The sequence below is a fragment of the Epinephelus lanceolatus genome, chromosome 9, assembly GCF_041903045.1.
Source record: "Epinephelus lanceolatus isolate andai-2023 chromosome 9, ASM4190304v1, whole genome shotgun sequence".
Lineage (NCBI taxonomy): Eukaryota > Metazoa > Chordata > Actinopteri > Perciformes > Serranidae > Epinephelus > Epinephelus lanceolatus.
Window position 1 is genome coordinate 32,104,271 of NC_135742.1, and position 15,427 is coordinate 32,119,697.

General features: G+C 40.3%; 1 protein-coding gene across 7 annotated transcripts in view; it reads left to right on the plus strand.

The window, feature by feature from the left end:
• Window positions 1-15,427, plus strand: part of gapvd1 (GTPase activating protein and VPS9 domains 1) — a 35,014-nt gene continuing 19,587 nt past the window's right edge. The window contains exons 1-10 of one of the 7 annotated variants that reach the window (XM_033619339.2): window positions 1-173; window positions 7,701-7,919; window positions 8,379-8,646; window positions 8,751-9,323; window positions 9,413-9,496; window positions 9,589-9,723; window positions 11,427-11,619; window positions 12,240-12,320; window positions 14,639-14,796; window positions 15,132-15,261. In XM_033619339.2, the coding sequence (XP_033475230.2) occupies window positions 7,735-7,919; window positions 8,379-8,646; window positions 8,751-9,323; window positions 9,413-9,496; window positions 9,589-9,723; window positions 11,427-11,619; window positions 12,240-12,320; window positions 14,639-14,796; window positions 15,132-15,261 (1,807 nt within the window). In that variant the 5' untranslated portion in view covers window positions 1-173; window positions 7,701-7,734. Of the gene's footprint in view, window positions 174-7,700; window positions 7,920-8,378; window positions 8,647-8,750; window positions 9,324-9,412; window positions 9,497-9,588; window positions 9,724-11,426; window positions 11,620-12,239; window positions 12,321-12,601; window positions 12,626-14,628; window positions 14,797-15,131; window positions 15,262-15,427 lie in introns of all 7 variants that reach the window. The other 6 variants (XM_078170852.1, XM_078170853.1, XM_078170854.1 and 3 more) reach the window with 6 other exon arrangements.

Sequence of the window (15,427 nt, forward strand, 5' to 3'; positions counted from 1 at the left end):
TGCGGGCTGCGCAGGTCTCCTCGTGATGACAGCAAATGACAGCACTGTTCGCTCCTGCAGAAGCCAGTGTGAGACGGCTAACCGCCAACAAACAATTCCTCTGACTCGAGAAATCTGATGATCGGCTGTGTTTAGAGAAACAGTGAACAACCAGAACGCGCTAACTCCGTTTGGTAAGTTGCTGAGTTCATGTTAGCACGTTTTGTCGATCACATTTGGTCACCCAGGAGCTTGCAACCTAAAGCTAAAGCTAACGCAGCTAACTAGCTTATCGTTAGCTTACCCTGCTTTACTAGCAAACGTTAGCCGAGTTTAACTTGGTTAACGTTAGCAGGCTACTGCTAGGTTAGCCAGCTCACCAGTTTGCTGTCTGTGCTCCTTCTCAAATCACTGCAAACACAAGTCCGTCTTGACTGATAGAGTGTAACGCTAGCTAACACCTGGGTGTCTTGGCTTGTGTCAGTTTCCTTCATAGCATTTAGCTGACCCAACATTAATTACGTGGTTTGTTTGATATGTCTCTTAGCTCGTCTGGTGGTAGTCTAAGCCAAGGTAACGTAGAAAGCGGCAATATCCATTTATTTAACCCAACCCATCTCGATTTGTTCGTTAAATCTCGGTTGGCTAGTACCCCATCACATCAAGGACACTATAAACTTGCAACCTAACGTTAGCAGGACGTTAAAATGTCTCAGCTTTTTGTGTCAGAAGTGCCCACACCCACCCATTGAGCCTGTGAAGGGAATGTCTGGCTAAAGTTGTAACAACATAACCACTGACTCAGTGTTTGTAACGTTTAGGCGTGTAAGGCCGTGAGTTATAATAGCGTCCTGCCATTAAAACATCATTAATGTTTAAACACTTGATATTGCCATTAACTCTTTATAGCACAGAGATAATTACTGTAGCATTTAGTCATAGAAAAAAACCAAGTGAAGGCTTTTATTAGGTTAAAATGGCACACTTTTATTAGTTATCACTTGTAAAATGTGAGGTTTTGCTGCTTTTCTCTGTTTTATATCATAAAACAAAATATGTTTGTGTTTTTGCTGTTTGTCAGATGAAATATGTTCAAGATCTAAAGTATAAATGAGAAATGGTTGAAAATAATAATAAATTTCAACCCAGATATACAGTCATTACATTCCTCATTCCACAGCTCTGTATCTGCTTACCACAAAAAAACTAATAATTTTTGCCTTCTGCCAAATGCCACATTACACAGGAAACCATGCCTTTGCATTATAGTTTCAGAAGTCAGTTTCAGAACGCACTCTTGTACGATTAAATCCTAATCAGCTCTAGTTGAGGCTCAGTCAACAGGACTTTCTTCTTCTGTAGTGATAAGTACAGATTGCTTGGAAATGGGGTCAGTTTACTTTATGGTTTGAGAGTGGAATGACTTTTAAGTTTTTGTTTCTACTGTTTATTTTGAATATGCAAATAGTACAAGGCTTCCTGATTGCTACTAAACAAAATCTTGGCACAACATAATATAGAAATGAAAATTGAGGAAGCAAAATAATAATAAAACACAGAAAAACATAAAGTAAATGACATATTCAAAAGTTGAAGTGTGACTGAGGGATTGCACGCTTGTTGCTTTGTATCTGGATTCATAATTCCTAGGCTCATTCATTAGTTTGAAGTAGATCCTTTTTTGTCAGGATGCACGGTACTGAAGGTTTTGCAGGTGATCAACAACACCAATGGTCATTTTAGTTGACACAGATGTAGGGCTGAGTATCGTTTAAAAAATTATGATACAAGTACCAATACCAGTACCCTCAAAGTGATACAGATACCAATTGAGCACCTAATTTGCTACCTTTTTCCCTACTTGATTTAATACCCATAATGTGAATGGAATCATTCAGTTGCAAAGACTGCCACCAGGCGCCACAGGCGTGTGGTACAGCCATACTTTGGAACATTTTGATGGAATCTCGGCATGCTAAATCGCCAACTCCGTCAAATACTCCAAGCTTGACTTCACCACACCACAGACTGTATGAGTCGTAGCTGCTGCGGTAGTGGGCCAATCACACATGATGTTAAATTGAAGAATGCTCCCAGTGATTCACCGTTAGTAAAACCATCCAAAAAGTCATTTTTTCCTAGATCTGGGTACAAAAAGGATCAAATGCAGGTATTGTTTAACCAGAGAAGTTTCGATACTACTTGATTAAGTGTTATCTCAGTCTATACCAATACCCAACTCTAAATAGCCTAGATGACAGCATTAATATTCTTTATACAGTGCGATACTGTCTCCTTCCGTCTCTTGGTGTTTACCTGATGCTTGGTTTATATGTGTTGCAGTCACTGCTTCATTAGTTCATGTCCTTATGCCTTACTCCATACTGTTTCTGAGAATCTGCAGTCACTGAAGTATATGACTGCAAGTTGGTGTAATTTAAGAGGATAATGAAGTGCAAAGCTGGTGTTATGTGCAAATCTGTGTATGTTCTGTTTGCCTTGTTTTGTTATGACAGATGCTGTACATTTCAAAGGATTTACTCTTAGGTGAAATGTCTGTAATTTCCTTGGAGCTATTTCACTTAGTAACGTAGACTTAATGTCTTGGGCAACAAAACATGGCTCAGCCACCTTCATGGGTCCGTCAGAGGGCCAGAAAGCTACCCTGAACTTGCACCTCTGACCCAGTTGAGATTGTCTGTCCCAGCTGAGACCAAAACTAATGGTGCACTGTGGTGCTCCTCATCAGCTGGTGAGCCTAAAAACTTGTAACAGTAGGAAGTTGTCCTCAGGACAACAGGTAAAGTGACAGTCCCTGTTGGTAAACTGGGTTAAGTTCATAGTACAAGTCATAACATGTAAGTTCAGCACATGATGGACGACTGGTAAATAGTGATTTGTGTTAATGATAAATACTGTTTATTCATAAAGCCTCCAAATAACACCCTGTGATTAACTACATATCCACGCTGATGCAGCAGAGTTTATTTAGGATTCCAGCTTAAACACTGTTTTCTCAACTGAAAATGGAGGAGCCACATGAAGCAGGCCTCTATACTGTATTTGGCATATCAACATGGATTTAGGAAGACTCTGCCACTGATGTGGGACGCAGCTCATGTGTGTATTATTTTGTCTTTTTTGGGCCACCATGACAGCTTCTTTTGTCAGAGTGGGTAGACATTGTTAGAAATTCCTTTGGGGCAGTGGCGGTTAGAGAAGTGGGTGTTGTGGTCAGAAAGTCACTTCTTTGACCCCCAGACTGGCAAGATGCATCTGGGAGGAGTAATGCTTGCCTCTACCTAACTTTCCCCAACTAACCAACTTTGACAATTGGACCAAATACCCAATGCCAACTTTTTTTCATTGATTGTTTTCCATGGAGTGGAATAGGGCTGTGAGGTTTTTTGTTTTGTTTTTTTACTGGTGAAAGGTACAGGAGTGTATATAAAATATGGTAAACACAATAATCATTGTGTAGTTATCATCAGTGACTGTTTCCATATGTTCAAGAGCCTCTGGAGGAAAAAAAAAAACTTTCCAGGGCACTACATACGTTTCAGGTAGTACTCAAAAAGTACTGAGGTTCAGCACCCAGCCCGTATGGTGGGAAAGGTCACTCTCAAACCTCATGTGAGCTTCTTGGTCGACAGTACCTGCTTACTGAACAGTGTAAGGAATTATCTGAAAGGGAAGTGTGAAGAGGATGTTGGCTCAGAAACATGAATACCTTTTTGTAGAAAGTGAAATCCTTTGAATATCTATAAAAAGAACTTTGTTCCATTGGTAGGTCTATGTATGTGTGTGGGAGGAGTGGGCTGCGTTCCAAACACCTTTACTCTCTTGCTGTGATATTAACTTCATAAAGTAATGCTGTTTTGTGCCTAGCATATTAAAAATAATTTTGAACTTTTAAACTTTGTCATTAGATAACTTAAGTGATTGGACTTGCCCTGGTATTTTAAAATACTCAATTTTGTCTTGGCCCTCCTCCTGTCTCTTATGCTACCTTGTTGTTATATTTAAAGTGCTTACACTGATGTTATGGTTGAACGAATGGTCTTCTTGTCACTCATGTTAACAGTACTCAGTATCTGTCCAGCCACAACTACGATCACTCTCACACGACTCCGGGGGCTGCAGATTATGCCTTCCCTTACACTGTCTGTTGTTTGGTTTCTCTTCTGCTTTAGAGTTCCTCAGTGCTCTCCATGACTGACTCACCAGGTGGCTTTACGCAGTGAATGTGTTGGAGCTGACGGGCACAGGAGGCCATGACAAATGGCAGTTAACCTCTCTGCCGGCCACTTAATATCCTAGTTGTTTTTTTCACTTCCTTCCAAGTATGTGAGGAATGTGCTTATTCAAGACGATGAGTGTATACGTGGAAGCACACCCTGAGTGTACTCGTGACTCAGTTACCTGCCAGCTCATTCAGATGTAAAATGGAAAAAGATATCTAAGAAGGATATACATAATCTTTTTGGGTTTTGGACTGGTGGTCAGACCAAAAAGCAGCTTTAAGACCTTGGGCTGTGGGAAGCTGTGATTGGCATTTTTCACTAATATCTGACATTTTACCAACTAAACAATTAGTCAATAAATAGAGAAAATAATCTGCAGATTACTTATTAGCCTGAGTTAAAACCCAGCGCATGTTGGCACCACTCACTACATACCCTCATGTCCTTTAAACCAGGTCAACAAATTCCCAGAATGAGCCACAACTAATAGATATTTTGGTAGCATTTTACTTCAAACCCTCATTATTTAGCAATTGTAAGCACTATACATTTAATGGTTTATAACACACTGTAATGTATCTGTAAGCAGCTATAAAGACATCTGTCAGAGTTTATAATGTACAGTATTTGTGTCAGCAATGATGACCAATCCTGGGAAGACATATTTTATATTATTGCATCTGTTATTGATTATATTGTCATATCTGTTTTATACCCGCCTTCATGGGGCCCACAAGAGGAGTTTAAGCTGTTGACAAATGCATTAATAAACACTTATAACTGGAGATGCACAATGTTGGAGTTTTTGCCAATATCCTATACGGCGATACACCAAACCTTATTTGGCCATTAATTGATACTGATATCAATATCCACTTTTACCCCCACCAGATTTTAGTGATCTTCAAATCTCTTCTGTAGTGTAATTATCATATTATGTATGCATACTCTTATGACTCTTATGATGTGATGTCCCACCAGCAGATGGAGACATGAAATACAGTGCTTTTCAGTGTATTAGATATTCATTCAATGTGCAAAATAAGAAAAAGAATGCTGGCCGATTCTCATAGTTCATTTTAAAGCCGATATTGGCTGATACCGATGACGTGCCAGTATTATTGTGCAATCCTACTTAAAGCTGCTTCAAAAACACATTATTGTTGTTTCAACATTTATTAAATGTTTATATACTGCTCTATAAATACTAAAAAGGGGGATTTAGAGTAGAGCGTTGTTATTTTCATGATCAAGTTAGCTATTTGAGCTCTTTAGTTTTAAAAATGTCAAAAATAAATAATAGAAATAAAACACAAGTTACAAGTGCCATCAAAGGCAAACCAAAATAATGCAATTAATAATAATGTGAAATAATAGAGACAACACATTTCAAAAACTGTTTGTGGCAAATGTTTGATATCTTTCCTGATAAATAACTGAATGACTAATTGCTCGTGAGATTGTCTGTTATTTTTTTGGGATTGATTGCAGCACTCAGGCAGCCATCATTTTCTCACGTGATAAGGAGCAGTTGTAGCTTGTGAAGAAATAAATATCAATTTTTCTCTCAAACCATTATAATAACAGACTGAATGTTTCTTTTTATTGGAGTGATATTTAACTAAAATGCATCTTTAAACTTGACCTGATTTTTTTTTTCTGTTTTTGTTTTACAAATATGATGACAATCTATCACAGTTACTGGAGATCAGTAGGCACTGTTTAGTCTTGCTTTGCCAAGGAGTTCAGTGTGGAGGCTATCATTATGAGTTTAAATCTGCATAACCAATTTGATTTGTCAGACACATCAGCTCTAATGTTGTGCTTGTCTGTTAGTTTGTGAACAATGACAGCGCCTTGCAGTCATTCCCACTCTGAGGCAGTTTTCTCCAGTCTAGTCTCATTCTCCTCCCGGAGCCATAACTCCACAGTTAAATCTGTGTTTGCTATGTTTGCAAGTAGCCACAAAGAGGCTTTTGTGCAAAGGATTCACCAAGAAATCATTCAAATTTCATGCACTCAGCTTGGATTGTATGTCTTGGCTGTGTATATCTGGAAAAGGGGGAGCGATTTGCATATTCTGCTATGTAGCGTCTCCTGAAGCTTGTGAAAAGCGTGCTTTTGTTGTTGTCGTTGGGCCAGTGTGTGTGAAGCACATGGAATGCAAATGATCACTTCCCTTGCATGACGCGAGCATCATGTGTGAGCTTATAGCCCTTTACAGAAAAGGGAACCATTTCCTGCTTCTCCTAGATCCATTTCCTTTTAAATGCAAAATAGCTCAAATAATAAGTACTGATAGTATTTGTTAAAGACAAAAGGATGGTAAGTTGACCTGCTTTATTGTTAGGGATAGGATAAGTTCAGAGTGAGAGCTAGCTTGGATTTATTAGAATGTTTCATCGGTAACAGACAAGTACACATGCCATATAGTCCCACTGCATCGTTACAATCCAGTGCCAGATAGTTACACACTGACGTCCTGAAAAACTGACAGGAAAATTCCTTCCAGTTCACTTTGAATTAATCTTAAAGGGATACTTAGGCAGTTTAATAAGTCACTTTAATAAAATAGGAGACAGATTAAAAAATGGATGGTTAAGGTTGAAGCAATAGAGGTTGTCATATCCTGACTCTGCCCTAGTTATAATAGTGTAATAGTAGAACAAAAAATCATCAGTTTCTGGAGATGTCTTCATATGTCTTGTTTTATTTGACCAACAATCCCAAACCCAAACATATTCACTCTACAGTGATATAGAACTAGAAAGCCCACTCAATGAAGAAGCTAAACCCAGAGATTGTTTTTTTGTTTGTTCGACAAATGACTGGGTCCACACTATTACCACACACACTATTTGACAGGTATCATAGCCAGCAGATGCACTGGATTTGGTGCTAGATTTTAGTGAGTTTTGTGAACATTACTGTTAATGCAGGCAATCACTTTTCAACTAGTAAAGCTGCCACTGCTTTTGTCCTGTAGGCAGACGGTTTTGTTTGTTCTGTCAGCTGACAGTTTCGTAGTTGCTGCCGCTGGCTGACACATTACACTCCATTTCAACAGCTTTCTCTGCCCTCACCATGTTGTGTTAAGTGGTGCACCAGCACACTGAAATGGAGTGGACCCACTTAAATAATAATCAACTATCAACTTTGATGTGAAAATTTCTGGCAAATGACTAACCACTTAATATACTGATGGTTTGAAGTCATCACAGTTTTTTTCTCAGGCTTGACAAAGCATCTCCAGAGCCACGGGACATAATACAACTGTGTTTACGTTATGAATATTTCTACTATCCATGAAAATCAGAGTTCCCCTTTAAGACAGCTGACTGAAGGAATTTTAAATTCTTTTTTGCTAATGTGACTTTATTCTAACATTTTATAAAATGTTATTTGAGCTTTTGTGTAGTTTCACATTTTTACCTCACTGAGTGGTTTCTATTCCACCTTGTCCCTTTTGTGCTCCAGTCATTTACCTCTCTGCCTGTGTGAGCTGGTGAAGATGGTGAAGCCAGATATCCACACTCTGGCCCACCACCTGAAGCAGGAGCGGCTGTATGTAGCGTCGGAGAAGCAGCTCATCCAGAGGCTCAACAGTGATGTGCTGAAGACAGCCGAGAGGCTGTACCGGGCTGCATGGATCGCCAAGCAGCAGAGGATCAACCTCGATCGTCTCATTCTCACCAGGTCAGACATGCAGTTATAATACACTTTGGCTTTCAAAGTGGTAGCTCAGGAGTCAGCAACCTTGGGCATGTGTGCCAAAACTGGCACGCTGTAGCTTAACTAATAGCACACTAGCAATAAGTATGCAAGAGAGTGAAATGTTTAAGTGCAGGATTTCCCGCACATTCGTTTATCTATGGCGGCCCGTAAGGATGGATGACAACATCTCATTTTTAGGTCATGGAAACCCTTCCATTCTTTGTTGGTGATTATAATCTAATGAAAACATATATATGAATATTGTATACCATTTGTATGAGTAGAAATCATACACACTGGACCTTAAAACCCACTGTGTCTGTAGGTGGGGTGAGATCTGGTTTTCATAGTAAGAGAAAATTACAGTATATAATGATAGTAGTTATTGATAGGAGAGATTTTATGTGTTGGACCTTAGTAATGAAAAACTCTGTTCCACAGTGCGGAGGCTTCTCCGGCTGAATGCTGCCAACATGCCAAAATGCTGGAAGACACCCAGTTTGTTGATGGCTACAAGACTCTGGGCTTCCAGGAGACAATCTATGGCGAGTTCTTGGCCAGGTTAAGGGAGAACCCTAGACTGGTGGCTTCCTGTTTGGTGGCAGGCGAGAGGCTGAACCAGGAGCACACCCAGTCAGTCACCCATACAGTCTTCACCTCTCTTTATGGCAACTGTATTATGCAGGAGGATGAGAGCTACCTGTTACAGGTCAGTGTAACCCGTCTCTAGTGTTACACATTTGCAAAACAGTTTAATAGCTTCTCAGTAAGATGTTCTTATCTGGTGTAACTTTTTTACTTGCCAATCCACAGGTGTTGCGATACCTGGTGGAGTTTGAGCTGAAAGAGAGTGACAACCCTCGCCGCCTACTGCGACGGGGAACCTGTGCCTTCAGCATCCTTTTCAAGCTCTTCTCTGAGGGCCTGTACTCAGCCAAGCTCTTCCTCACTGCCACCCTCCATGAACCCATTATGCAGCTGCTGGTGGAGGATGAAGACCACCTGGAGACTGACCCAGCCAAGGTGACAGAGCGCCTCACTCCGGCCCAGCAGGAACGCTTCGGAGAGAAGGGCTCTGAGGGCTACAAACAAAGGGTGCAGGCAGCTGTGGAGGCCAATGAGGCCAAGCTGGTGGCTCTGGTCAACAAATTTATTGGTTACCTGAAGCAGAACACCTACTGCTTTCCCCACAGCCTGCGTTGGATTGTGTCGCAGATGTACAAGACTTTGTCATGTGTGGAGCGTCTTGAGGTGGGCGAGGTGCGCACCATGTGTACAGACCTGCTGCTGACCTGCTTCATTTGCCCAGCTATAGTTAACCCAGAGCAGTATGGTATCATCTCAGATGCCCCCATCAATGAAGTAGCCCGCTTCAATCTAATGCAGGTCAGTGCCACAGCGTGTATTCTGTTTACACATCGTACACATTGGAATCATTTTACAGTGAAGACTGATGTTTATTTTTTGTTGCACAGGTGGGGCAGCTTTTGCAGCAGTTGGCCATGGCTGATGATGATGCAGACCCAAGGCGGAAAAGCAGTTTGTCCAAATTTGATAAGGTGTGTAAACCGTTGTGATGTTTAGATTCTAGCCTGAGCGCAACATATTTCTCTCCTTTTACTTATTTACCGTTCTTCATTTCTGTCTGCAGAGTTGTGTTGCTGCCTTTCTGGATGTGGTGATTGGAGGAAGAGCAGTTGAGACCCCACCCATGTCCTCAATGAACCTTTTGGAAGGCCTCAGTAGGACTGCGGTCTATATCACACATAATCAGCTGCTGGTGCTGGTAGGCTCTTTTTCAATTGATATCCAACTGTAACATCAGCGTACAGTTTGAAAGTTTGAGTCATTATGTGCTGCCAACCCATTACAGGGTAGAACTTAGGAACCATACATCCTTAGGTTCTGAGGTAGTCTCTGCAGACAAGGTGATGTGAAATACATTATCATATTTCCTTAAGACAAGTATTTAAAATGTTCCAATGCAGAGTTCATGGACAGGCAATGGACAAAATAATAAGAATGCCTTACAATACAAATCTGTGCAGTAAACATCCTTTGGGAAATGCTCAGTATGTTTAGTGTTTTTGACACTTGGATGTTTATTCAGTGTTATTTTTGTTATATTTTTCAGGCATAGTTTGTAGTATTGTTGAGCAACTGTGCAATATCTTTACTGCACATGTCCTCATGTCAGTGTTGTTGATGGTTTTCATGTGACTAATTGCCATTTCTGTGCTTGCCTATATGTCAGTATTATTATTATGATTATGATTATTGCACTGTTAACATGTAAATTATTAGCAGTTCAATAATGACTATGTAGATCACATTTTCAAAAGCAAGCTACACAAATGAGTGAAAGCTTTCATAGACGTGTGACAAACCTGTTTTTCTAAAGCATAGATCACACCATATGACTTCAGCCTTGATTTTGCGCTGACTGACAGTTTTTTGGAGCTTCTTGACAAAAGCTCCAGAATCCAAGGCAATTCAGTGTTGGCTCAGCACTTGCAAATCGGTGCTCAAGCACTGTTTGTTCAAAGACCCGAGCCAAGAGGCTCAACGATGCATCACAGATGCCCCACAGATATGTGGCTAAATATCAGAATCTGTCTGGAACTTTGTTAGCGAGCTACAGCCAGTGAGAGCACAAGACATGGGTTAAGGACAGAGACGAGCAACACTGTGGCACTTTGCAAAGTGTGTGTTTAAGGGAGACAAAGAGAGTGACAGAGAGAGGGAAAGAGAAGGTGGAAGGTGGACTATTGCACGCAATGGTTCCATATGCTATTAGCCTAGTAACTTTGAACTCTGCTTTGTCACTTTTTGACTTTGATGTTTTCTAGAAAGCACCCCCACACCCCAGGTTTTTTGTTAGACCTGTGCATCAAATGACATACTCATTGGGGATTCCTGCAGGTGAAAGATTTTATGTGACCCCCTTTCCCTGCTCAGTCATGAAGTGTGAAATCCACACCGACCATAATACTAACGATGACAAAACAACAGGCTGTGTAGTATGAGCAATACAGCATTTTGACGACTTTGAAAGTCGTGTAGTAGCGAGAATTTATCTTAAGTAATGTGTCAAGGCAATCTACATACAGGTACAAATAGGCTAGATAGTCGGTGCACATTTAATATGAATCAGTTGCAAATGAAGCAGGAAACTGACAGGACGGACAGCTTATGCATTAACTTACCTTATAATCATAGTATGACTTTAAAGTATGGTATATGTATAATGCAATATGACGTTCAGGTCAGGACATAAGTCAGCTCAAGTGACTTTTTTTTTTTTTTGGTCTCTGTGTTGATTCTTTCCCTCCTTTCATTGCAAAATACCTTATGTCACTGAACTCTATCAGCTTAGAATCATGTAAATTTTGGCAAGTGCAAACTTGCCATCTCAAATCTTCCTGAGAATAACTTCTGATTGCTTTATCGTGCTGTTCTCAAGAATAATACTTCCTACTTCCTGCATAGGTGGACTTTGTGCGGAACGTGATGGCAGGGGACCACCTTCGGGAGGAGGAGCACATGGCTCTGGAGACCCTGGTTGCCAACGTGCCCCAGTCTCGAACTGTGAAGAGCAACAGTCTGGAGCTCACTCCCTCCAACACCCCCCAGCTCTCCCCGGCTACCACTCCTGCCAACAAGAAGAACAGGCTCCCCATAGGTACCTACCTAACTCCATGGCCTCTAGGCCTCTGTCTTCCTGCCTCTTTTTAAAAAAGATGTATTGATGTTCTCAAAGTGATGCAACCTCATGTAATTTCCTGACGTGAGGATCTGAAAGATACTTTGCTTTGTAGGAATTCTACAATTTGAAACAAGAACTAGAGAACAGAAGTGTAATATTTTGCCTAATGAGAGGCAAAATAAACAAGTAGAGTTGAGTGGTGATGACTAGTGAAAGGCCTGTGTTTTATAGGAAGCTAATGAGCTTCTTCTCAGCTTGTTATAAAGATAATTAGCATGGCCTGGATTGAGGCTCAATTACAGAAATGACAACCAATTAAATTACCAAATATAAATGAACTCCTTTTAATTGGAATGGATGGAAAAGATGCATAGACTACCTTCATTAGCATTCTCAAGACAAATGATGCTGTAGCAACACCCCTTTAATTAGAAATGAACCACTTGTGCTTGCTACTCTGAAATATGACGTTTATACACACAATCTTGACTTAATACTTGAAATACTTTAAACATTTTAAGATGTACTTTGTAATCTTTCTCCAACTCCCAATCTTGTCCTTCTCCTTTCCTCCTGTGCTGCCATTGAATGACCAGGACAACACTTAGCTGCTATAACATCCTGGGACCCCACAACCACCACTCTGTCTGCTCACATTCCATTAGTAACCCCTTTTGGTGGGTAGCCCGTCAGTCGTGGTACAGCTGGAGTGGAAGTTAACCCATGTAACTGTTGTTTCACCCAGTTGCGTGTTAGATAACACTCATTTAGTCCATGCTGTTAACTGCACAGTAACCTCCCTGCCTCGCCACTGTTACCTAGCGCTGCTGTTGTCTATGTGCTCTCTCACCATGCTTGCTTTGCCTTGCACAGTGCTTTGGCTCATTATTAGAGCTGAAATGTTGTTTTTCCACTCATTTCGTTTTCTAAGTTTTCCCCTTTTTGCTTCCTCATTCAGCGGAATATGGCTTTTCATTACCAGGTAGAGTGGGGAAAAATCTTACCTTTCCTTCTTCTGGTCTGTGCCTGAGTTATGGTCAAAATAAGGGAGACACTGGTGCAGTTACTTCCCACAGAGATGGTGGCTCTCTGATGGTGTGGTTTTGTTCTTGATAGCACATATGGCATCCACTCATCTCTGAGAAAGTCAGGGTAACATGAATTATAGTGATAATATCAAGGAATTGGTTATTAAGTGGTTATATTGGCTCTTTGTGTTTCTAAACAAATTGGAGGATCTAAAGTGTTTCAGTGGGTACGGTTACATGCACACTAATATTGTACTATTATTCTGAATGTGACAATATTACAAATTTGATATGGGTCATTTAAACAGCATATCCCACTCTGATATTCTGAAATACGCCTTATGTAGCATTTTCCTATTAAGACATGTGGGATGTGCTGCTATTATTTGGGTTTTAATAGTATTCCTTAAACATGAATACAGCACATTCTGAATATGTGTCTCAGCTGGTGTTTTTACCGCAGCCTGTGACACACGACCTCTTGCCTGTTCACAGTCAGTGGTTGAACAAATGAAAGAGGGAGGCTCTGTTTGACCTGTCGAACAAGTAAAAAAACAGAGGAAATGGTGGAAAACAAAATCCTGACAAGCAGCTCTAGCCGTTGTAGTTTTCCATGTTTTGACGTAACAAACGACATGTGAGGACACGTCAACTGCAATCACGTCAGCTGCATGTAAACAAGAATATTAGTGGAATATTCCTTTTCATTAGCCATGTGAACCGCTTAGTAGAAATATTGTCTATTTCAGAATAAGGGCAAAAAAAAACGGAATATTGTGTGCATGTAAACGTAATCATTGTCAGATCTTAAAAAAATGTGTGTTTTATTGAAAAGTGTGTGATATAACCAGCTTCTTTAAACCATTAATTCCCTCTTTATACTTTGTTGGAAGCATTGTTCATAGTAACACTTGTATAGAAAAGGAAACACTTTCTAAGATGAGTGTAATGTGGTCAAATGTGTTCATTGCCTTCATGTAATTCTTATGAGATGATTGGAGAAGTGGGTACTAGACAGCCCATGCATATTCACAACCTTGGTGAACTTGTGTAGTATCTGTACTTGCTCTTTTTAATCAGATTTTTTGAAGTGTATCCAGTGGATGGAGCTAAAGAACCACTGCTGTGTGCTGCAGCCACAGACACACAGGAATGGAAAATGTCCGAGTGGTTTTTAGAGTGGCATGAATGTCATGTGCTGCTTAAGTATTTCACTATGTCAGGCCTGTTATTTTAATCCCAGACACATTTTGAAAGCAGGTCAGTTGGTATCTGGACATGCACATAGTACCACGTTTCAGCACAGGACATACTAAATTATATCAAGAGTGAACATGTTAATATGTGTATGTAGAGTAAGTGTTACGATGTTCTACACACTTGTATTGCTAAAATTGTTTGTTCAAATAATCCAGCGTATATAGTGTCTTTGGTTTTCTAGAGACATAAGCAAAGCTGTGTATGCGCTTGTGTGTGTTTTCAGCTTAACCAGTGAACTGTGATGATACCATTTTCAGATTTGAAAAAGCTGAGCCTTTATTATTAACCTACTACTGTCTAACATCTAAATATGAGAGATAAACTTGTCTTTAATGTCACACCAGTGTGTAGCTACATAAGAAAAGAATTGGAAATCATTCAGAAGGTAAATTTGACATTTTTATTTGTGAAACTGATGAAGCCATTTTGACTTATAGCTTTTAATTAGATTTAGAAGTCATTCTCAAACTTATGAATAGCACTTAGAGGCAACACACTGGTGTGACATACCAGATGAGTTGGTTCTGTAGTTTTAATCTGTAGGCCAGAGCTGTTCATTTTCACAAATACTATTTGGTTAAGCATCAGTTCCTCATTCCTGAACACTTTTGGGTTTGAAACATAGCATTATATCTTCTTTTTAGTGTCCTCTGAATGTAACAATCAAATAACAGTTTCCTATGAATTCCCTCCAACCGACCAACCAGCAGCTGCTCGCAGCCGCAGCCGTACCAACATAGCCCAGGAGGGGGAGGCAGAGGCCAGCTCCCAAGAGTCCCTACAGGAGCTGATGCCAGAGGAGGTGCTGGTGATTTCACTAGGAACTGGCCCACAGTCTGTCCCTGGGATGATGTCAGAGAATGAGGTAATGTGACTTGAATTAATGTAGTCATTTGCAGGAGAGATGATGATGTGATAAATTTAATGTCGTATTTTTTCCTGTCACTGAAGGGGAGTAAGACTTCCCAGAGTCTGTGTCATACATTTTGCAGTGCTTAGTGTGTGCTTACATTATTATACAACTGATAAGAAACCTTTTATCTCATATATAACCAACCCCCGATCTAAATTTAACTGTCTCATGCTGTCTTTGAGTGAGAAAATGCCTCTAACAAGAATGACTCATAGCAAAGCAAGTTAGCAACCAAACATAAGTGATATATTTTAATGTATGCTCTTCCTCTCTGTTCTGCTCTGTAGGTATTGAACCTGCAGATGGCTGATGGAGCCCAGGGGGATGGCCATGCTGATGATACCAAGCTGCATGGTAAACCAGACAAAACTCTGCGCTTCTCCCTTTGCAGTGACAACTTGGAAGGCATCTCAGAGGGTCAGTCTGCAGTCTGATGACACATGAAGCAGAGACATAACTAATCCATGTGCTGCAATGTTTTTCTTTTATATATTCAAAGTATTATCATATAAAAGTCACAAGGTCTTACCTGATCTATGACCTGACAACTGACTGAATTACTGACTGACCCTGTTACCTTATG